Source organism: Coturnix japonica, chromosome 4 (genome assembly GCF_054131305.1).
Source record: "Coturnix japonica strain WE chromosome 4, WE-NBRP24, whole genome shotgun sequence".
Classification (NCBI taxonomy): domain Eukaryota; kingdom Metazoa; phylum Chordata; class Aves; order Galliformes; family Phasianidae; genus Coturnix; species Coturnix japonica.
Window position 1 is genome coordinate 32,423,736 of NC_140666.1, and position 23,442 is coordinate 32,447,177.

The 23,442-nt window shown below is 36.0% G+C and overlaps 1 protein-coding gene across 9 annotated transcripts in view; it reads left to right on the forward strand.

The window, feature by feature from the left end:
• LOC107313128 (uncharacterized) overlaps positions 1 to 23,442 on the forward strand; it is a 542,029-nt gene that overhangs the window by 153,527 nt on the left and 365,060 nt on the right. For 3 of the 9 annotated variants that reach the window (XR_014945264.1, XR_014945266.1, XM_085544921.1), the window contains one exon: positions 611 to 757. The exons of the other annotated variants lie outside the window; for them this stretch is intronic. Coding sequence is in view for 1 of the 3 variants with exons in the window: in XM_085544921.1 (XP_085401047.1) it covers positions 611 to 722 (112 nt within the window). In the remaining 2 variants the exon portion in view is untranslated. The remainder of the gene's footprint in view (positions 1 to 610; positions 758 to 23,442) is intronic. 9 annotated transcript variants of the gene reach the window in all.

The following is a 23,442-nucleotide window of genomic DNA, read 5'->3' on the forward strand; positions in this document are numbered from 1 at the left end:
TGGTAGAAAATTACCACATCTGATCAGGCTGAGAGATGTCATCCCATGTCCTTTGCACTATACGTTACATTTCTTCATCTTTTTACTGTGTAATTTATACATAAATTGCCATGGAGGTAAAAAGTGGATTTGTAAATGCTCATTTCTAAAGTTTGAGAAAGAAAACAAATAATTTTCTGGATACTTTGTAGGTTATTGAAGTCAGCTGCTATTAAAACATGCAATATTTGAGAATATAAAAATCTGGCCATTGATTTAACACCTACACATCTACTTTGTTCTCAGATCCATTGTTGAGACTTCTCTGTTAGGAATATGTGTGCATAGATGTGTGCAGAAGTCACATTAGCAAATTGCTAATTGCTTTGTATTTCCAAGTAAATTAGTGTGAACACACAGACTCCTGCCATACTCATCATTCTCTACATTTAGGTTCCTGTTCTGTCCATCTAAGAAACTTGGCACTCTTAGCAACTTTCCCAGATGGTATCAGTCTTCTCCTACATAGTGTATTTTTCTCTGTTTCTTCTTTAATTATTTTAACTATTTTTATTAAACGGATGAAAAACTCCTTAACATGTCTGCAGTTCAGGTTCTCTCTCTGCTGCAGGAACCTTAACTTGGATACCAAAATATACTTCTTCCACACTGTCTTCTGCTCTGACTACTTGCAAATGTTTGAATTGAAGATCACCAGATGCAAAGGAACAGGATGCATTTAGTGTCCTTTGAAATCAGCCCTAGAACAAGGCTAAATGTAAGTAATGATACAATAAAAATTAATGGAAAATGCATACTTGAATGCAGAAACTGTTTCTCTTTATAAAGGTCCAGTACTGCAAATTTTCTAAAAAAAAAGCAGGCAAAATTGAAAGGAAGATGGAAATTATATCTTCCTATTACTTAAACATATTCACCTTCACTTAAATTAACAGATTATTTTCACTGTGATGCAGGTATTAGCGAACATTGTTTGGTTGCAGTAATGGAAAAAAACCTAGATTTGGGCTCTATGTTTCCTCTTAGAGACAAGACTTTGCATTTAGGATTTATTCAGATTTAATTCCTTGAATGGTTATTTATTTTTAAATTGATGAAAAAAGGACCTTGCCCTTCTTTCTACCAGACTGCTGTTCCCTCCAGCCAAAATCCCTTGCAATGAATCAAGCTAGCTGCTTCTTCATCACATGGCTAACCTCTGCATTGATAAGCAGGATAACATGTAAATCCCAGTGAAATTTTCACACAACAACATAAATCTTAATTCTATTTGAATGTATAACTTTCTAATCCTACTTTATACAATCCCATCACCAGGACTAATGAATCTGGAGGGAATTGACCTGAATCCTGCTTTTGAGAGATGTTGTGACAGAATTGCTGATCTGTAACGTTGCTTCTTCTACCAAACAAATTTAAGACTAAATGCAGTTTTAAAGGTCTCTTTTTTTTTTTTCTCTCATTCTTGCTGTCAAATTATTACTTCAAAGAGTAAGATATTCAAGTTCTTTTTCCTGTTTTGTTTGTTTGCTTGCTTGTTTGTTTTTTTTTTGTTCTCATTTTTATTTATATTAAGCATTTCACTTGGAAGTTCTCTAGTGGGGGAACGATGCACCATCAGGTGCTTACAGGAGTTAGGAAATTTGTATATGTATATTTTTTTGTTTGATTGTCAAAAATGAATCTGATAGTTGAAGTTCCAATTATTATACATTCAGGTAAAATAAATGAACAAAAAAAAATCTCATCCCATTATTCCCAGTTTAAAGATTTAGACTAGACCTTTGTACCATAAACCTGATGCAAAAGAATTATTTTTTAGAACCAGAATATATGACTTGCACTGAAACACACTGCTGGGATGGCACTAAGAAAAAGTTAATCAGTGCTGAGTCAAAACTAAACTGGAAGTTGAGATGTCTCATATTCATCTTTGGTCAGGGTTGTTAACTTGTAAGTATTTCTTCATTGGCACTCTTGGCATAGGTCTTCCTTCTTAATTTGAAGAATTCTACTGCACACTTAATAAAATTAATGCTAAGAAATAATCTTTAATTAATGGCATTTTTTCTTTTTCCCTTTAAATTTATCAAAAATTTTCAAACAATAACTCAGTGTCATAATTGTAAAAATGAATGTTATATAGATACTGTCATCTCAACAGAAATAATGGCCTAATCCAAAGCCATTAAAATCTATGAGCCTGGAATTGTATTATTCAGACTTTAGACTAAAGACTTTCTTCATAACTTTCCTGAATATATGACCTTCTTGTTCCTTTATGTGATCCTGTGTACATGTAACTGGCATTTTCTGTTTGCAGTGGTTAAAGCATTAATCTCCATGAAAATGTAGCAGGACACAAAAAACTTACTGGAAAATTTCCAACATCTGTTGTAATCTACATAACGTATTTCTGAGTGGCAACAAAAGGCATGATCTCTTTCCACCTCTAACCTTTTGAAATCCATATTTAGTTCATTGATCAATCACTGAGAACATTTGTTTTTTGGTACAGTGATTACCTTTATCACAGAACATCACTAGCCAGAGCTGAACCTTTGTTCTGAATTAGATTTGTTATTTGAGGGAATATGGAAAATCACTTGTAGTAGGTATTTCTTCCAAAACTCATGCATTTTGGTTTCCATTTTTAGTCTCTACTTTTTCCTTTTGTCATTTATCATTGCAGTCGAAACATTATTTTCAAAAATACCGGTACAAATACCTTCTGTATTGACATGACCAGAAACAGATTTTCAGCATTTCTGCATACTTTTTGCTCTGCTCGCTCATCTACAGTTAGAGATCAGATAGATGCCATGTAATATGAGTGACCACTTGCTACCAAGCTGTAGAGTTTGAATAGAGAATTTTAAATACTCCAAGAAGTGATCGAGAGAGATGATAATATACTAAGGAAATAATTACCTTCTTTCTAGGATTCTAAAAGCTTAAAATTAGGATCAAATAAATTAGGGTAAAATTTGTAGGCTGAATTATCCATTTTGTATTTGTTGTTCAGCTGCATTATTTTTCTTTTTCTAATCAGGAAAATAGAAGACAAAAAAGCTTTCTCATTGAGATAATGCAAGCTAAGACATTACTTTTCGTGTTATTTGCAGTGGTATCAATTTTAAAGGGCACAACATGAGCACAGTATACACTGGTGGCATTAACTAAGAGTTTCATAGGTTTGGAGATGTAGGAAGTACTTGTTGCTGCCTGCACACAGAAGTGCTTATGTTTTTCAGTCATGATTGGGAAGGATGGATGTTGTTCTTTACTGCATAAGGCAAGGCGGGAGTTTAAACTTGGAGGCTGTTAACATTAAAAAATGTGAAGCTTGCCATTGTATATTAGAGGGAGAGGTATCTGCATGTGAATTGTGTAATTATATAAAGTATTGTATTTTAAAAATCCTTGCAAAAAAGGGTGGAGATAGTGAACCTGCAATTACGCCAGAGCACCTCATGCTGTCTGCAGGATGAGTTCAGTGCCTCTGGTGCTTTGCCATGCACCCAGTCTCCATGCTCACCCCCTTGTGCCTGCACCAAATCTTGAGACACAGCTGGAAATCTTTGGCATGTTAAACTGGAAAAAAAAAAAAAAAAACCCTCAAGATTTCTCCAGCATTGCACTCTGGGTACCAAGGTGGCCTCTGGGTACCAAGGTGGCTTGGAGGTGCAAAGCATTTGGACTCACCCAAAGTACAGCACAGGTGCATCCTCACAGACTCTCCCTGCAACGGCTGATCTCATCTGATAAGCAAAGTGAAAGCTCTCAAATGATATTAGATCCAGGAACATGATAAAGTCAGGGCAGGCTAATTAAATGAGCTACGGCCCACAGTGTCTCAGCTCATTTGGGATTTTGTACTCACTGTGACAGACATCAAGAAGAATCTCTTCGTTTATACTGCAGCTGCATCTTAGGATCACATGAAATCCCTTCTGCCTAAACTGATCAGGTTCAGAGTCAGTCTCCTGCCAGTGGTGCTCAAATCTCCTTTCCTATTGCACTATCTATCACACAGTACCAATGAACCACACTGACCTGCGAAGATAATGGAGCAGCAGGGGGGCATCTATAGGTTAACATGTCAACTGTGCTGGGTAACAGATGGTTGTAATGATCTGCTCCCTGATGTGATGGTACAGGCAGTAAGGTGACAACACTGTAGAGGTGAGCCGCAGAGAAGAATCATAGTTAAGCCTTGGGGCAGGAAGGAAGGAGAGAAAATAAACAAAAAATACTGGTTGCATATATAGGGGGAAAAAAAAAACCAAAAAAACCAAAAAAAACCAAAAAAAAACCCCACAAAACAGATCAAGGGGAAGACAAGGAAAAAAAAAAAGAATTTAAGATTCTAAAGACAAGGAGCTGCATAAAAACAGTTGTTAAATTTTGCAGCTTAGGGCAGTACTATAGCTCTTTATTAGGCAATTATTTTCAGTCATTTTGGAGACTTCACCTTTTCTGACAATGTAAAAACTTCTACCTGAATTCTTTACAACTATGTTCCTTCCACCTCTCTAATAGCAGTGCTTACCTGCTCTGTAATTCTTCTTTTCTCATGTCAAGTGCTAGGCTTTTTATATTATCACAACTACCTGTCAATACCTGCACAGCAAAACTGATAATAAAACTAACAGTTTTATATAGTGACATGTTTTACCTCAATGCTACGTGGGCTAGATTTTGATAGCTTTATATATAATGAACTGTATCTTCCTCTGAGCAGTTTCCCTTATGGGATAAAGTGCTATCAATATCTGTCCCTTAAGTTTTAAATTAGAGGATCACACTTTATCAGTCAGTGAAATACCACAACCTTTGGGATAAAATTTGACAACAGTTTAACAGTACATAACACTGCTACTGCTATTTAAGACAGAAAATGAGAAACACCACAGCCAGTGGAAGAAGAGGGGAAATTGAACCATGTAGTCAGTATTAACAGTATTGAGCACTGCCAAAACAACAAAACTACAACTTGCAATCTTACAAAAAGTGGCTTGAGAATGAACAATGAAATGTTGCTAGAAACGTAGTATTTTTGTATTTTGCTGGAAAGGACTGTACTTAAACAAGTGCTGTGTATATAGTGTGTATAGTATGGTATATAGGATGGCTATATAAGATAAACAGGACTGAGTATGTCTCTGTAGTGCTTTTCTCTGCTGTACTGCCTACATCCTGTCCAACTGCAAGCTGGGTTTTGGCAGATTGGTCAGTACTAGAGCTGGGATGTTAGTTTCTGTATCCTAGAGCGACAGTATTATCTGTATCCCCGCATCAGGATTTTTAGTCAGTGCTTTGGTGGTTTTCTGCTCATTAAATACTGCTTTCCTTGCTGCTTGTACTCTGGTGGCTATGCAATATTGTCATCCAATGAAAGGAGGTGAATATGTGAGCATCAGTATATGTCTGGGTCACATTGCTCTGCTGTCTCCAGATACATCAGTAACTACAGCAGATGTTACAGCCCTGTCTGTGGCTAGATGTGCCAGTTTAGCCATGAAGCCTGTATCTATTGGCTAGGGACAATTGATTAGACAGCTACACACATCTTTTCTTTTTACTTGAGAGTGAAAGTCTTTGGTTGCCATAAATGACTTGCAAGTTTTATCTTTTTGTGATTTATCAGAACTATTAAATGAGATTGCTAAGGAAAACCAAACAGACTAATTCTTTCACTGTTTCTGATAGATGTTGTGAGATTCACATTGGAAAACTGGGGTTTTGGTTGTGGCCGGGAGATAAATTCTTTTGTGTAATTAGGTACTGATAATTAGCCTGGGCTGCATCAAATGAAGTGTAGCCATCAGATTGAGGAAGGTGATCCTGACCCCCTACTCTGCATTGGTGAGAACTAATGTAAGTACTGCATCCAGATGTGGAGTCTTCAGTACAGGAGAAACATGGACCTATTGGAGTGTGTCTAGAGAAAGATCACAAAAATGATCCAAAGGAATTAACACATCACTTATGAGGCCAGGCTGAGAGAACTGGGGCTGTTCAGCCTGGCCAAGAGAAGGCTCTGATGAGACCTGATAATGGCCTTTCACTTTCTAAAAGGGGGCTATAACAAACAAGAGCAGACTCCTTAGGAGTGTCTTTTGTTACAGTAGAAGGGGAAGTGGTTTAAAGCTAAAAAGGGGAGATATAGAATGTATAACAAAAAATTTTTTATGGTAAGAGTTGTGAAACACTGGAACAGGTTGCCCAGAGAGGAGACTTTCAAGTTTAGGTTGGACTGGGCTCTGAGCACTGAGAACTCTGATTTAGTTGTAGATGTCCCTGTTCATTTCAGAGATGTTGGACTGGATGACCTCTAAAGGTTCCTTCCAACTCAAATGATTCTATGATTCTGTTATTCTACGATTCTGTGCTTTCTGCTAAGCTATATACCAAGTGGTGTGTGCTGGCCGAAGGATGGCAGTAGACAGAATGAGGACAAGGAAATACTGAAAGTTAAATATGTACACAGAGCCAAAAAGACTGTGAAACCAAAATCAGAAAAAGGTTAGTGGTGGAGTAAGGTTTGAACAGTGAGGGGTAAGATTGGACTGCAGAACTACAAGATGTATTAGGAGAGATCAAAGGCATCAGAGCCAAGAGAGAAAATTAAAAAGAAGGACAAAATAGTAAAGAAGATGAGACAGAATGATAAGGCTGAAGAAAAGCAGGAAAAGTGGGGGAGAAGAAACAAACAACAGAAAAGGAAGTGAGAGGTGAAGTCAAAGTTGAAAAAGAATATCCTGAAACCTGTCAACCAGGTTTGGCCTGGTTCCATGATTAATGGGGCAGGGGACCCACGGAGAGAAGGAGAACGTAGAAAAGGAGAAAGGCTAAGGAGATGGGCCTAAGAACAAAACAGTAGCAGTGATCTGATGAGAAAAACTAATTTACTAAACAAGATATGAGAATACAAGTTTACACAATATAATACAGTAGAATACAACTGAACCTAATAAATCAAAGAAAGGGAGAGAGGGTCCAAAAAACCAAAAACCTTATGCATAGTAAGCTGAGGCAATACGGCACCCACAACAAAGACAAGGCAGAAGGTAGGAAAAGGGTGGTCTTGTGATCTGCAAACAGTTATTGTCTTTCCCTCTGAGCAGAAAATGGTAACAGAACAGCTAACAGTCCTTTGGGAGTTTTAGTTCTCTTTTGGGAGAGGTGCCCAGAAATATCTACGATCCATGGAACTGGACCATTAACTCTTTAATTCCCAGTGCACTACAGGGTGTTGTGATGTGGAGGAAATTACATTGAATGCAAATAAGTACAGCAAAAGGAAAGGCAACAAAAAGTTAAACAAACTAACATAAAATGAAGATGAGCATCCTGAAGACTACATAGTCCAACAGGACAGTGGAAATGCAGATTCTTACTAGGCTGGCAGTTTACTGATCCATTTTAGAATGCTTCTGTGGCTAGGATCCTTGTAGTAATTAATTCCGGCATACTCCCCTGGTTGTAGTAAACCATCTTAAATTGGAGTTCTGTTAAGTTTAGCTGGCAGATCTGGCTGGTAGCTATAAAGTATGATTAGAAGTCCTTAATTAGACTCCCTAAAATACTGTGCCTGGATATTCATTGATTATACCATGGTTTGAAACATCCAGTTTCAAACATCCTTATAGAGAAGGCAAAATGTAGTGACTACTGCAGAAATGCTACTTGCAGAAATTATATCAAATATTTAAATCCAGTGAAACTTTCAGATGGAGAAAAACACCACTGTCTATTTTTGTTTTCTGGGAGGTGGTATGTTAGTGTTAGTATGAAAAAAGAGAGATAAAGGCATTGCTCTTTGTGGCAGAATTGTTTTGTTTGCAATTCATTTTCCCCATTGTCTTTTGTTATACCTTATCTGTAATTTAGATTTGTTGTCAGTTTCCTTGTAGGGAATATTATATTGGCAATGGAATTATTTTTTCCCTCTTCTTTCTCTTATCCACATTTCCAGCTTGATGAATGCCATCTCCAGATGTACATTTAAACTTATCTAATATTCAGAGCTTAGTTTTCAAGAACATAAATAAAGAACAGAGGCAACAGCATGACTTAATAGTTAGATAGATGTGAGATTCCATTCAAAAGTTTTCTCATAGATTGTGTTTTCTAGAAAGTTACTGTCTCACATTTGTATTGCTTAGTACCTAAGAGGAAGTGCCATTTATCAAGTGCATTAATTTAATAACAATGATTAGTTCAAATACCTGACATAGTGTAAGCCTATGCTGATCAAGGCATATGCTTAATTTAAATATGTAAGATAGTTGGACTGAACACTAAAATGTTTTTAAGGTAAAAGATGGAAGTATATTTTAATGCTGAACACATTCGTTAGTAAATGTGCTAAGACCCTAGTATTATTGGCCAAATCCTTCACACTTGTTGCACGTTTTTTTTTGTTTTTTTGGTTTTTTTTTGCCAGTGCAAATCTGACAAGCTCTTGATTGGGACCTTTTTGTTCTGATTCCCTACCAATGAAATCCATTAAATTCTACTGATTACATTCAGAGTTATGGTTGTGTATAGATACAGTCACATACTGCAGTAGATGAATTAATGGGTAATATGTATAATGGAAGGCTGCAGGATAGAAAATAATTGGTAAGTAACAGAGATGTCCATTTAGTTTGCAGGTTTGCTTCCTTTTGCTTTGGTACTTGGCATTCTTTGCACCATGTGCAGAGTTAAAATACAGCACTACCAAGTAATATACACCATACCCATAATAGCTTCACAAAATTAATTCATTTATTTTACATTTGCACCACAATTATTGTGCTAAAAATCTAAATCTTCAGTGATGAGTGTAGAAAGCCACTTCCAGCACCCTGCATTGACAGAAACACACTTGGATTAGGGGGTGCATGCTTCTGGTGTCACCAAGAATCTCTGCGTACCTGTGCCACTAAGCAGCCCATGTGCAGATGGTGAGCCCTACTGAGGGCTTGGAAGAAACACCGTGTCACTTCAGTCATAGCTGACTCTCAGTGTCAAATTCTTTCTTTATGAGCTACCCAGAGCATCAGCCTCAATAACTAAAATAAGCTATCAATGTGGGAAGCAGTTCTGTATTACAGCAATTTGTTTTCTAGAGGAGGAAGAATACCGAAACAAGCCAACTTGATTTATCCACTGGTTACGTTCAGCGCACATCAAATACTTAGTCCTGAAAAGTGCTGAGAAGCCACAACTTGCATTGAACATACATTTGCTTCCAGCCTACTGAAAATGAGAGGAGGCTAATTCTGAGAGCTGAGGAAGTTGGCACTTGGCTTAAGTGGGTAGGGATTGGCTTGGCTACTAAATATCATCATCTTCCTAAATTGTTTCTGATCCAGTTCTGGTAATGACAGCTAAGCTTCCAAATCAAGTCAGAGTCAGCAGTGCAAACAAGTTGAAGCTCTTCCTCTTCACAGTGTTTTTCTGCCCTTCTCTGCTGTCCTCCAATGCCCTTGTTTTTGCTCGCCCCCTCCTCATGCTGTCTCCCTCATCCCAGCTACCATCCCAACTGCCAGCACAGAGGATACCAGGCCCTAGGCAGGCCACAAAGCTACTGCTCTGCAGCCGCAGGCACAGGAGAAGGAGGGAGGGGGTGCAGCTTCACAAACTCCCAGCAGACCACCCGAGCCCTGCTGCTCTCTGCAGATGTGTCATCAGGCACTTAAGCACCTCCTGTGTTTCAGAGATCAATTTTAATCTCGGAACAGCTGGGGAAACAGCCTTTGGACATGTGCAGCCCTTAGCACTGTTATGTTCTTCCAGTGGTAGCAGGAGGTGCTTGGGGATTAATTCTGTACCCAACCTGCTGCTCCTGGCTTCAGCCAGAGGAACAGTGCTCTCCTGGCCTGTGCTGTGGTGTCTTCCCTGCCAAGCCTTCCTCCCCAGCTGTTTTTTTCTCTTCTTGCCTCTCTCTCAGTTTTTCCAATCTTGAACATGATAAGAAGGGAAAAGAGCAATTCCCATTGCACAAATAGCAAGGCGAAAACAAAAAAGTCGAACACTCAAAATGGAATGTTTATCTCTTTTTAGTACTGTAATGTTTTTTGAAATTATTGAAATTGGCAGTTGCTAAAGTGAAACACTGAGCAGTTCCATCAAGTCTTAGGAAATTCATGGACCATTTTAGCACACATGTAGTCTCCTAGTTTGACTGCTTTGTGTCAATCAAATGTTGTTTCATAGGAAGCCCACAATAATATTTAGGGGAAAACCTCTGTCAGACATGCAGACTTATTTCATGATAACGATGCCTGTGGCTGTGATGAACCTGAAGTATTCACTAGGTGGTCAATCCTCTAATGGGGCTAAAGATGGACTGAGACCTTCAAAATCTTCTTCTCCCAGTTATGTCCTCTATAGAAGTGAAATGTATTCCATTTTTTATTATGGAAATTCTATTGGAAACTCATACTCAATCAAAAATATAGCCAATCATAATAAAACACTGCTTAACTCATGTTTTCTGTAAGGATTGCTTGCCTTGTTTTCTCTATGACAACCAGAATATCATGTATTGCCTTATATATATGCTTTTTTTTTTTTTTTTTTTTTTTTTTTTAAACTTACCTGTCTAAGAGAGCTTTAACTCACAAGGTCAGTTGCATGGCTTTGGAATTCTGTCTAAAGCAACCTGCTTGAAAGTTGTGTTACCTAACTGGGGGGAAAAAAAAAATAAAATCCTTTCCTTGCATATCTTCCTGAGTAACTCATATTAGGCTTTGGTCTAATCTCTTGCTAAAAACAAAACAAACAAACAAACAAACAGAAACAAAAGAAAAAAAAAAAGGAAAAGCAGTTTTACAGGAATAAAACAGGAGTAGGTGATAGATTCTAATTTTGTGCTTTTTACTGAAAATGTTTCTGTGGGCTGAAGGGCAGGAGGGATAAATTGTATTCATGAAGTCACCTTAGCTTAGCAAGCAGTACTAGTACAAATACTTTTAGCTGTAATTATGAATTTTGCTGGTACATCACTATATTAGCCAAGTGACAAAATTATCTGGTTGTTTGTCTAAAGACCAGAAAAAATTAATCTGAACTACTGATATTACTATTTCAAGGCAGTGCAAGGCTTTTAATAAACCACAGAATCAGAAGGGGTAAAACAGGAAAATGTAGCTCACCACTAGCAATGTTTTGTAGGTGTTTATCACTTACAAACCATTTAGCAGATAGGTAAAAGAAACACAAGCCACAAGAAAAGTAAACAAACGTGGTGGTGCTTTCAGTGTAATAAACCAACTTGAATTTTATAGACTCCAAAAGGAAGAGTCTCTCTTGTAAGTAAACATAAAACTATAAATCTTTATAGATCAGCAACTTTGGGAAGAAGGAGGATAGGTCAGCTCTTTTGTAAGACTGTATTAACTTTTCATCTAAATAGAAGTGCCCACTTGAATACAGCCTTCTGAACATGTTAAAAACAAAGCCTATAATTCTGTGCATCAAATATATGAATATTTGAAAATAGTCTTAGACTGATGTGAGTATAAAAAATTTCATAAAAAGAAATACTCATAAATTTAGGTTCTACCTTAGAATATGGTTTATGTTTTTCACTGATGAAACAGTTTTGTCATGCAAAATACCCTTAGAGCTTTAATTGTTACAAGAAAAGATTGGAAACCTATATGATTTCCTCAAGGAGGCTTTCAAAGTTTACTCTTCTTCAAACAAACAAACAAACAAACAAACAAACAAAACCAACCAGGCATGTCATTGGTAGTGTTCAGCATGGTATCACTGCAATAAACTAGTGAACTGAGAAAATCAAATAATACCAAACTTCGCTTAAATTGAACTTACTCATGTTTAGGAATTGAGAATTCTAATTCTAGAATTAGAATTAATTGTAAAATGCTTTGGGTAGGCTGTCAGTAAGGGTGTGTGTGTGTGTGTGTGAAATGGCAGAAAATAAAACATCAGGATCTGCTGTGAAAGGAGTTGGAAATAGTGATAATTAACAATAAATGTTTTATTTTTGTCCACATACACAACAAGGAAAATGATTTATCTTGCAAGGTTGCTTCTCTTTTTGGTAAATACTACCACATTGAGCTGTGCTTTAAAACAGGGGTAGAAGAAGTAATGACTTCCATAGTGTGCAGAGAAACAGGGCATGAGCTGGATTAAAGTCAAACTTGGAATTTCAGGACAGTAGGAAACATAATGAAGAAATGTGGACTATTTCAACAAAATGAATGTTTTTGACTAAACTAATAATAATTAAAAAACCGAAATCAGTAGAGCAAATTTAAATCAGTAGAGAGAAGAAAATATTTATTTTTTCCACTCTGCTAACATTGAGGACTGCTGGGTATAATTTTGAATTGCCTCAGAGCTGCTTATTGTAATCAAGTTCCCCCTTTTCAAACATTCAAGAGCACTTCTGGCACCACCGATGGACAGGAATAGGTGGCGAAAGCTGCCAGTCTGACTTCTGGCTGAGAGATCTCAGCTGGTTTCTCAAGTCAGCTCTGAAAGTTGGCAGAAGAATAAGGTTGCCACCTGGCTAGTTAAAAAAAAAAACAAAAAACTTGCTCCAGACACTTTATTTGCATGTCCAAATTATAAGCAACCAAACACAAAATTTTAATGGTTAACAAACCCAGAAAAAATAAATCCCCATACAAATATTTTGTAATTACTATTATACTTAGTAATTCCATCATTAGGATGCTTTAGAAATAATATAAAATTGATGTGCTCATTAAAGACTTGGAATGTAGAGCATGTACAATTTTTAAAACAAAACTTTGACAAAAGAGTCAAGTTGGAGACTTGTGCTGAGCAGAATTAAAATACCAAAGATTGATTTTAGAATTTCAATGCAGATTAAAAGTAGGCAAAATGTTCTTAATCCTTCTTTAAACTAGAGAAAGCGTGTTTACTTGATAAGTGAAATAAGAGTTTTTGTTTACTGTTATTAGAGGTTTTTGTTTTTGATAAACAACAACAATAATAATTATAATAAAAACATTAACTCAAATGGCTGAGAGTATTTCAAGTTCTGGATTAAAGAGGCTTAAAAAAGAAGAATATTATACAGCAAAATATGGACCGCAAACCTGAGATCATGAAAAAGCACTGGATGAAAACTTTGACATTATTCACACTTCAAGAATTAACACTAATTACTGCAGTTAGCGTACAGTAGAACTGTATTTCTAAAAAAGCCTCTAAACATTTCTAGGTGTTCTAAGAGAAATTTAAAAGCATTTCTAAAGAACTAGAAATGCTAGATAATAATCTGTTTTTTTTTCTTTTCTTTTGAAAGTTAGTGATGGTTCTTTATGGAAGTTGCCATTTTAGTAGAAGGTAGTTACTCTTCTTAGAGAATGATAGAAAATGGTGCTGTAAGAGATGTGGTGCAGTCAGCTTTCCATGACCTAGAGAGATATGCTAATGGAAGATGCTTGTCTATCTCGTTCTTCTTTAATCTTCATTTTCAAAAAGTCTAAAATGTCCTTTGGAATAACGTTCCCTGGAGTTTATTCCAATGTCTTAGATCTGCTCTATTGGTGACAAGCAGGCAGTTAACCTGGATGATCTTGTAGGTTCTTTCCAACATTGATGATTCTATGACTCCATGATTTACAGGGGGATGTTTTTAGTGTCTTGCTGAGAAATAACTCTGCAGTTCATGCTAATATACATGATGCTTTCAGACAGCAGATCTCACCTGCATAATAAATGCGCACAGCATTGCATCATCACTCACTCTGAAATCTCCTTTATGCGACTGTAGATTGCTACCCTATAGAGGAACCAAATACAATTATTATTATTATTATTATTATTATTTTTCTTCTGTTAGATTCTGATTGCTTTCTAGGCTTCAGTACTTTGTTTTGATCAGGAATCCTTTATGAGTCTATTCTCTATTATATAAAAGGAAGATGGAAATGTTAAAACAGCTTTTCACCTGTAAAATGCACAATAGTAGGATTCTTATGCTGAATTTAGATTTTGTTTTGAAATTTAAAGTGCTAAACACAGTTTTAGAAGTATTATTAGTTATTAACTTATAATTATGTAGAGACATTAATATGCAATTAATGTTTTCATCAAGATAGGGTAATTTTTTTTGCTAGGAGGGTAGGTGAGTAATACTTTAGGAAAACAGAATTTACACTTTTAAAACTTCTGACAGCCTAGTACAAGATGAAGTACTTGAACATTGTCAGTTAAAATACTTAAATATCAAAGTTAAGAACTACATTTCAAACAATACAAAGAGGTAACTCTGTGTGAAACTTGTGGAGACTGATGGCAAGTATAGATCCTAGACAAGAGTAATAATTGCCAGCTCCTTGACTTCTCCATAAGGTTAATAAAAAATAAAGAATAGTAACCAGTATTATCTTAAATCTTTGGTATGTGAGCTTTAGCTTCCAAAGAATACTATTAATAAGCAAATACAGATAAACATCAAGGTGCAGTCACTGAAATCTACATGGTACTAGATATTTTGACTTTTTCTTTAAAGATGGATCATCTCTCTGTAAAGACATCTTACTTATGCAGAAATACTTAACCTGGTCTTAGCCATAAAACAAAATCACTTTGTGCTCTCTTGCATTAATGAAAGTTTAGTGGGAAAAAAATCTATCGTATGGAAATGTGCAGATTGCCATATTGATATTATGAAAATGAGTCTCCTTTTTGGAATGAGTCATTTGACTCACACTCTAGAAGTTATATGTTCTGTTGTCTTCCAGGAGAACATTCCCTTTGTGTTTTCCCACTTGATTCATGATTCACACATGATCATTTGATGATTCTAAAAGAACAATGATCTTCTTCTTGAGAACATGCAGCCTGTACTGGAAGTGCTCAGAGGCAGCATGAGGGGAATACCAACTAGGTTTGAAACATAAACAGGAAATTCAGTAAGGCTTGGTTTTGTAACAAAGAAATCAAGGGGCAGCTTTGTCACTGCCTTGCATAACTGAGCCCTAAGTGAACTCCACAACAAAAGGGAGAAAATGAAAAACAAACAAACAAACAAAAAACAAAAAACAAACAAAAAATAAAAAGGGAAATAGCACATAATTTCATTAAACGGTACTGCACTGGTTTTTCAAGCACGACTCTCCCATCCTCAGTGATTACTTCTTGTAGTCAATTTGTTTTCATATGATTTATTTTGAATAAATAAAATCATGTTTCAGATTTTTCTCTTGTGGAGTTCTATAATAATAATGAAAATAAACATCACTGAATTTCTAAGTCTTTAAATTAGATGGTGAACACGTAGTTCACTGACCTCAGGTTTTCAAAGTTTCCCAGGATTTTCCTCAGTCTATATTTGGTGAAATTTAGTCTTGTGTTGATGAGAACATTCCTGATTGTAGTATATCAAATCAGTTAAGAAAAAGTGTCTTAACAAAGCAAAATTAGCAAAATGTTTAATGTTGCTTTTCATGCCCATCAGAAGCTGGGATATGGCATACACATTTTGAATATATTTTGTGTTGTGCATCCTGAAAAAAATAAAAACAAGCAAATAAACAAACAATCTGAACAGACTAACACACATCAGTGTTTCTTAATTTATCCTGGAAAAATAAACCACAAAGACAGACTGACTGGCTTAGAGCAGTCTTTAGTTAAGGGGATGAACCAAAATGTGGGAGCATTGTTCATCACTCCTGTATACACTGCCTGCTGGAAAGAGTGTCAGCAATACAGTGATTTATGCAGTCTGGGAAAAAGAAAGCTTTTGTGTGAAAGAGCACCTTCTTCTGAAAATGCCAGTTCATTCCTTATGGTGCAGTATTGACAACATGAAAAGATTTTGGAGCGTTTTTACTGTGTTGTTTAGTTAGGTATTTGCTGAGAACCCCTAAGGCTTTCTCTTGAGTTCAAAAATAACACAGTATCTTCCCTTCTTCTATAGATAAACTCATCTCATAGATGTTAGTAGAAATAATGCAGTGTCTGCACAAATCAACACAAAAATCATCCCATAATTATTTTTAAATTAGCAAGGAACTATGTTCCCACTCTGTTCAGTACCCACTTGCCCCTTTGTTTTGAGTTGCTATTAATAAAAAATATTTGAATATTAGTATATGGGTTGTAATTAACCTTTCATTTTTTTCTCTTTCGATTTAAATATTGCCCAGCTCTATTAGCACTATTGTATGAAAGCCAGAAAGATTTTTACTAGTGAGTACAAAGTACATCTTTGTTTCAGGGTAAACTGAAACATCACATTATCTATTCATTTGATATTTATTCTTGCATTTGTACTTTTAGTGTAAAGCACACTGAATTTATCAGATACTGTGCTGAGTTCTGGTAGAACATGAGGTGTATCTGAATTAAGGTCAAAAATGATGACAATGTTAGAAAATGGTTCTGACATCTTATAAAAAACTTCTGATACAGGTCCAGCTCCATCTTATTTTAATCATCAGTGACATGCTCACCTCCACTGATCCTTCTGCTGGCCCCTTTGCTTCTCAGAGTGGAAATGCCTGCTAAATCTAAGTTGTTGTGTCTCTTAATTTCTTCAGAAAGTGTATATACTATAACATTTCTGTAAAGGAACACTATCAAGATCAAAAATGAAAGGCCTGGCAGTAAGAAAAAAAAGTCTGTGTGACTCTGATTTAGTTTTATCTTGTATCTTCAGAAATTGATGAATAATAGCTGCAGGTTTGGTATTTGCCTAATACTGCAAAGTGTTGAATTCTTTTAGTGATAAAATACACCCCAAATTCCCTCACCGTAAGACAATATATTTTCCCGTTATTTTAATTAATCATGTCTTACTTTGTTGAGCCAACATTTCATCATTCAATCTTCACTATTTCCAGTATTGTGATTTCTTCCTGATACATGTGTTTATCTTATACTCATGTGTCAGTGCTTCCAGCAGTGGTTAAAAGGAGTCAGACATCTCATCTTTCAACTAGACATCAGGAAACAAAGACTGGGGAAACAAAATTGTTTTAAAGCAACTTGTTAGCCATCAGAATGGAGTGTTGATGAATTTCTAGGTGGTTTTTGGTTTTCTTTCATATTTAGTCCTAAAAAGAGTTTGTACAAAAGTAATGCTTTCTATTTTATTATGTTGGCCCACAACATCAGAGGCAGACACTGGTGGTTAGTGCAGCCTGAACCTTCCCACCAATATTCTGTTACATGTTGGTGGTGTGTGACTTATGGCAGCAGAGGGGCAGTCTGAGAAAATGGCATCTGACATGGAGGCACGTAAGAAGCAAAGGTATTTTGTTGAATTCCTCCATGTGGAAAAAATTGCACCCACTGACATTCATCGACACTTGCTGAATGCTTATAGAAAGGAAATAGAGCATGTGAACACAATGAGATGTTCTGTGGTATGTTTCTGCAGAGGCAAAAGCAACAGTGGATCTGTTGGTGCAGATTTTTTGAGTGCTGCATGCAGGCTCTTGTTCATCACTGGTGAAAGCGTCTAAATAATGGAAGGGATTATTGAAAATTAGTGTTTTGTAGTTGAGAATGTGCTCTATAAAATAGTATTATCGTTCTCTTTGTATGTGTAGTATCTGTTGTTGTTACCATAAAAATAAATAAGAGGCATTACTTTTGGGGCAAGGAACATATCCAGTACATGAAATTACAAACATGGAAGACAAGGAAGAAAAAACAAAATGTCTTATGTGTTGATGTTATGAAATAGTAGCTATCAAAATACTTCTTAGCCTTTGATTATACAGCTGGGCAAACATTTTGGCTGTAGTAATTCTTATGGAGGGACAGGAAAGCAAAGTGGCAGGGGAAAAAAAGGGGGGACAGCATGAGTTAAAAAAAAAATAAAAATGTTTTATTGTTTTATTTTTTCCAAAAGAATTTCAGTTTTTCTTTAGACATCTTGACAGTTTCAGAATTTCAGAGTATGGTTTGTGCATTCACGCTGGTATGTGAAAAACTTGGTTGAGTAAATTCAATTATTTTTTGCTTTCAGCAATCAGAAAAAGACAATAGTTCAGTTGCTGTCTATTGCTTATGAAGCAGGAAATACTTTTTAAACTCCAAATTTTCTTTGTTCCTTACCTTCTCCCCCCAAATGAAAGAAATAAATGTAAAATGTTAGAAAATTAGAAATAGAGTGACAGCCTTACCTGTTCTATAAGGGCAGATTTTGCAAAAGGAATTGCATATGTTGTGACAAAAATAGAACCAAAGTGGAATTTTGAGACTAAATCATAATAATAATGAAAAAAAGATATGAAAGATTCTTCTTGCAGGAATCTTTCTACAGCGCAAGATTCACTTTTTCTTGAACACATATGCAGGTACCTCAAAGGTCATGGACATGCAACGGTTAAGTAACTGCATTCTGCTATCCAAAATATTCCCAAGAAGTGCATTTCCAAAACCCCTGTGAAGATATTCTTGAAACAGAATTTCATCATCTCATACATAAATATTTGTGCTGTGAAGACTGTCACATAAATAAAACTTGGAACACAATGAGACAATAAAGGTTTATTATTTTTATAGATAAGAAATATTTTTAGAAAGTTGAAAATTAAAAAAATATATTTTTTTTCAAAGTATAGAAATGTAGACTGATTAATTTCACTGTGGAGAATATTGCTTCCTAAATTGATACATTTTACCAGGGCTGATACAAAGGTAATATCTTCAATTTTATTATGCTGGTTCACAATGTCAGAGGTAGATGGTGGTGGTAGTATAGCAGTATAGTTTGAGCCTCACTGACAGTATCCCATTACATGTTGTTGCCATGTGACAGATGGCAGCAGAGGGACAGTCTGACTAAATGGCACCTGACATGGAAGTGCAGGTTAAGCAAAGAGGTATCAATGAATACCTCCATGGGGAAAAAAATGATGCTTGTTGAACGCTTCTGGGGGACCGAACAGTGGATGTGGGCACAGTGCAGTGGTGAGTGGTGCATATCAGCAGTGGCAAGAGCGATAGCAGGTCATATCTCTGGTGCAGATTATTACAAGCCCGCCATGCAGGCTTTTGTTCATTGCTCATGAAAGTGCATAGCTAAATGGTGGTGACTGTGTTGAAAACTACTGTTCTGTAGCTGAAAATATGCTCTACTAAATAGCATTACTGTGCTCATTGCATCTGTTTTATTTCCATGGAAATAAATAAGAGGCATTACTTTCAGAACAGTCTATGTCCATTTCTGCAGTAGGTCAAATTTTTGTTCTGCAGTCCATGTTTAGAGCTAGTCTCCCAAACTTGCCCTGATGTAACTCAATGCAGATCACTGAACATAATGTAATCTGTACCGATTTTATGAACTATCAGACTGCATTGAAGAGTTATTTCTGTTTTCTCTTTTTTAAAGGAAATTGCACTGATATGTGTCCCAAACGGTTTGACAGTACCATTTTTGAAACTATTTACATTCCTGACACTGCATAATAAAATTTTTATTTTTTTCTTCTGTGACTTTTTTACTGCTCACTTTTGAAACATCATGTTTTTATTGTCTTTCAGTCCACTTATCAATTGTGAGCAATAAGATGACTGTAATGACCAGTTTTAATAAGGCTATTACAGGTTCCTATGTTGAATTGATGTACATAAGTGTAGTAAAATGGTTTATGATGAATAAACAGCTGAGTGATATCACATTCATATCCTTGGAGATGAAGTGATTGCATATGAGAAATAAATAATTGAACAAGACGTAGTTGGGTGGTTTCAGTTTCTAAACTAAGTAACAGCTATGAGTCTGTTGGACACTGCAGGGCTGTATAGTACAGATTCGGGCATTTTATGGTTTGATAATACACGCAAACTTCTTAAGGAAAAGTGCTTTCACAGGAACTTATACAGGCGTTGATACAGAGACAGTTTTTACCAGTAGGGGATGGAGAATGTGGTGCCTCACACAGTCTTATTTCTCCTCAGAGAGGTATGCCAGGTGTGCTTGGAAGCCTGGCATGGAAGTTGGCTGTGCTGTGGTGACTCCATGTTCTTCCACTTAGTTCCCAGATTCCCCCCACATGCCCAGATTTGTTTATGGGCAAATGTGCCTCAGATGCAACCAATCAAATACCACTGAGGCAGCATTTAAGGACCTGCATTTACCTTTGGATTCTGTTGGTGTTAACAGTTGTCAGCGTAAGCACTTGTTGGCTGTTTTCTCTCTTGCTTGCTCTCTCGCTTGCATCCTTGCTATTCAGCTACTTGGACAGTGATATTTTCTGAGCGATACATTTGTTTTCAAAGCCTGACTACGCATGACTAAAGTAACCAATTGTTCCCCACTAGAACATTCTGGTTTTGCTCTTGGGTTTTTACGTAAATCAGAATTTCAGAAATCAATATTTTTGTGATAAATTTAAATACATCAAACTGCCTCTCTAAATGGCTGGTCATTTAATTTCAAGCAGATATTTTCTTTCTTTCCAAACTGTGTCAAAATTAATGGGTATATTTAGAACATGATTTTAATTTTGCAGTGTAATTTATTAGGAAAGTAATTATATGAAGCCTATTTGCAAAAGTCTGCTTTTTATCACATAGAACTGCGCTTTGAACAATATTCCAAGCAGAATGAGGCTCCCTTAGCTTTGCACTCTAGCCAAATACAAATTATAAAATCATATGAATAAATCACATGTAATGTAATACAGTCAGAATAGTATGATAATATAGTCAGACAGCTTTCAATTGTCTCACAGCAACATACGTAAGCTGTGAAATACATTTAATACTGTTTTTTTCACCTCTTCTGTGAGACCATATTTGCATAAAATAAGTTTGTTTTCATGCACACAGAAGAAAGTGAGCATGCTTGGATCAATTAAGACAAAGACATTTAAAAAACTAACACCAAGAGCCATGACACAATGAATATTAAAGCCCTATAATCTTAACAGGAATGACTGCTCTTTTACAAAGCTTCCACTGGATTTCTATAGACAAGAAGCTTGCTGTGCGGAAAAGTCCCTTACCAGAATGAAAAGATATCTACTCTATCTTACTTAGGCATGTGGTAATCAATCTGAGTGTTTGTTATTGCAACTTGGTATACGGTGGCTATAAATTATAAATCCATGGTGCCAGTAAAATGAACGGTAATTGCGTACATTTAATATTGAGTATATTTCAGTATATTTAGTATTAAGTGAGTATAGTTAGTCACTAGGTTTCTTTAGGGTACAACAATGACTGAACAATACTTTGAAATATGTGCAGGCACTCACCTCTATTGCTCATATCTTCCTCTACTCAGTTGGACAGGTTTGGTGCGATCTCTGAGAACCATGCTGTATGCAGAGACAACCTGAAATTTAGCTCAGACCAAAAAGAATAACAAAATATTTTTCATGTCAGTAGGAGTTCCTGCATAAACCTCCCTCATTTATTTTCAGTATTTATTTTTCCATTTTGTATTTTACCTATCTGTATGTGTTTGTATCTTATTGAATTCTTCATGAAAATGAAAACAAAAATTATTGTGAACCATCCAATGATAGAAAAATAGATAATAATAATCATATACTGTTCACATCCTTTTTACAAACTGCCATCTGAAATGTCTATGCATTATTCGCTTATTCTATGAAATTACAGTTCTGTATGTATTGCAGAGATAACACATAAGGGAATCTCCTCTGTATGTTGTAGTTTATTTTTCATGTTGGCATATATTCTAAATAACAGACAATGCTTGTGATTTTTTTTTTTTTTTTTCATATTAATGCTATCCCATGTATGGGAATATACAAAAAGATTTCTTGACTGAAATAAGCCAAACTCTGTGACTACTTTATTGACATTTATGCTTGACAAAGTTCAGGCCTGGGAGCTCTTGCACAGCAAGTTAAAAGGTCAGCACCAGCCTCTGACCCAAAAGGAAACATTTCAATTCAGGCTCAATCAATTGAAAATGCAGGGCAAAATAGGACTTTAAATAACACAGGCTGAATTACAGGATACACAAATACTTTCCATCAAGCTGAGATAATTCAGGTTTACATTTCAGCTGTGTATGTAGAATAATTATAATTTATTTATGACCTATTAAGTAGATTGTTCCAATGTGTAAGAAATCTTAATTAGGACCACTGTTTTTAGAAAGGAATCTCACACTTTTCTTTCATTTCCTGTCATCAAAGGTACAAAAGAGAAGGCTTTCAGTTTTGTTTTTCTTTGGTTTGTTTTGATTTTTTTTTTCCATGCCATCTATTGAATGCCAAGAGTCTATACACTCCTATTGAAAAGTCAGCTTTTGGAAGTCTTCAGTAAAATTTCAGAATTATAGTGAAGGTTTTATTTCTTGAAATGAATAGTTCCCTGATGAAATTCTGATTCCCGAGGGACCTATAATGCCAAACCACCCATAAGGGCTGCTATAATACAAGCAAATTTATTGAGGGGGAACTGAGCATAGGGGGACAGCATTAAATAATGCTTGGGAGGTTAATGTGTGCTCCAGGGCCTCATGAAGAGACAATACTGCAAGTAGAAAGACTTCCTAACTCAATTCCATTCACCCTTCTGGCCCTGCTGATTCCTCTAAATATGGCATGCAGTGGCCCTATACATTTTGGGTTGCATTGGTACACATATGATGATCCAAATTAGAAGACATCACTACAAATAAGGTTATAGAAAAGTAATCAAAGGATAAGGAAAATAAGATTTTGAAACATTGGCTTAGAAAAGTATATTAATAAAATGAGGACAGTAGTCCAAATGCTGTACAAAATGGCCCAATGCCAGCATTGTGCATTGATGCACGGTTACTTGGACTCATTTAATCAACAAAATAATTGCCAGAACAATCACCCTTGGGCAGGAAGAGACAGCAGACTATAGTAAATATGCTGTGAATTACATTAGCCTTTTCTATTTTATTATTTATTTATTAATTAATTTATTTTCTAGTGAAATCATCAATTTAATTTCTTCTGTTTAATCTTGATGCTGTAATGAATGGCCAGGATTGTGTGGTAACATGGTAGACCTGTTTCCCTGGGCTGTTTTGTACTTTGTACATATGAGCCTTGGCCACTGCTGAAGATCTGCATAGCAGAGCCCGGTAGTGTAACATGCACGTGGACCAGAATTTCCACTCACCTTCCACTGGGTTTGTCCTTAAAGCATCATTTGCTGTGAAAATTCAGTGTGATGTGATTGAGGCTAATCAGTTGCATCATTATGCTTGCTTGATGCCTATTCTTTTACTTTATTCAAACATTTTTATCTTACATTCATAGCACAAATAAATATACAAACCATTTTTGCTTGTGTCTCATGCTTTTGCTGCTTCCTAATCATAAAATTACCTTTCAGAGCGGCATTAAATGAGGTAATTACACATTCATGCTCTCCCCATGTGGCCATGTTCTTTATCTCTTTCTGTGAGAGAGAATCAGCAGGGCTTGGAATGTGGTAGTTCTCAGAGCAGTGCCC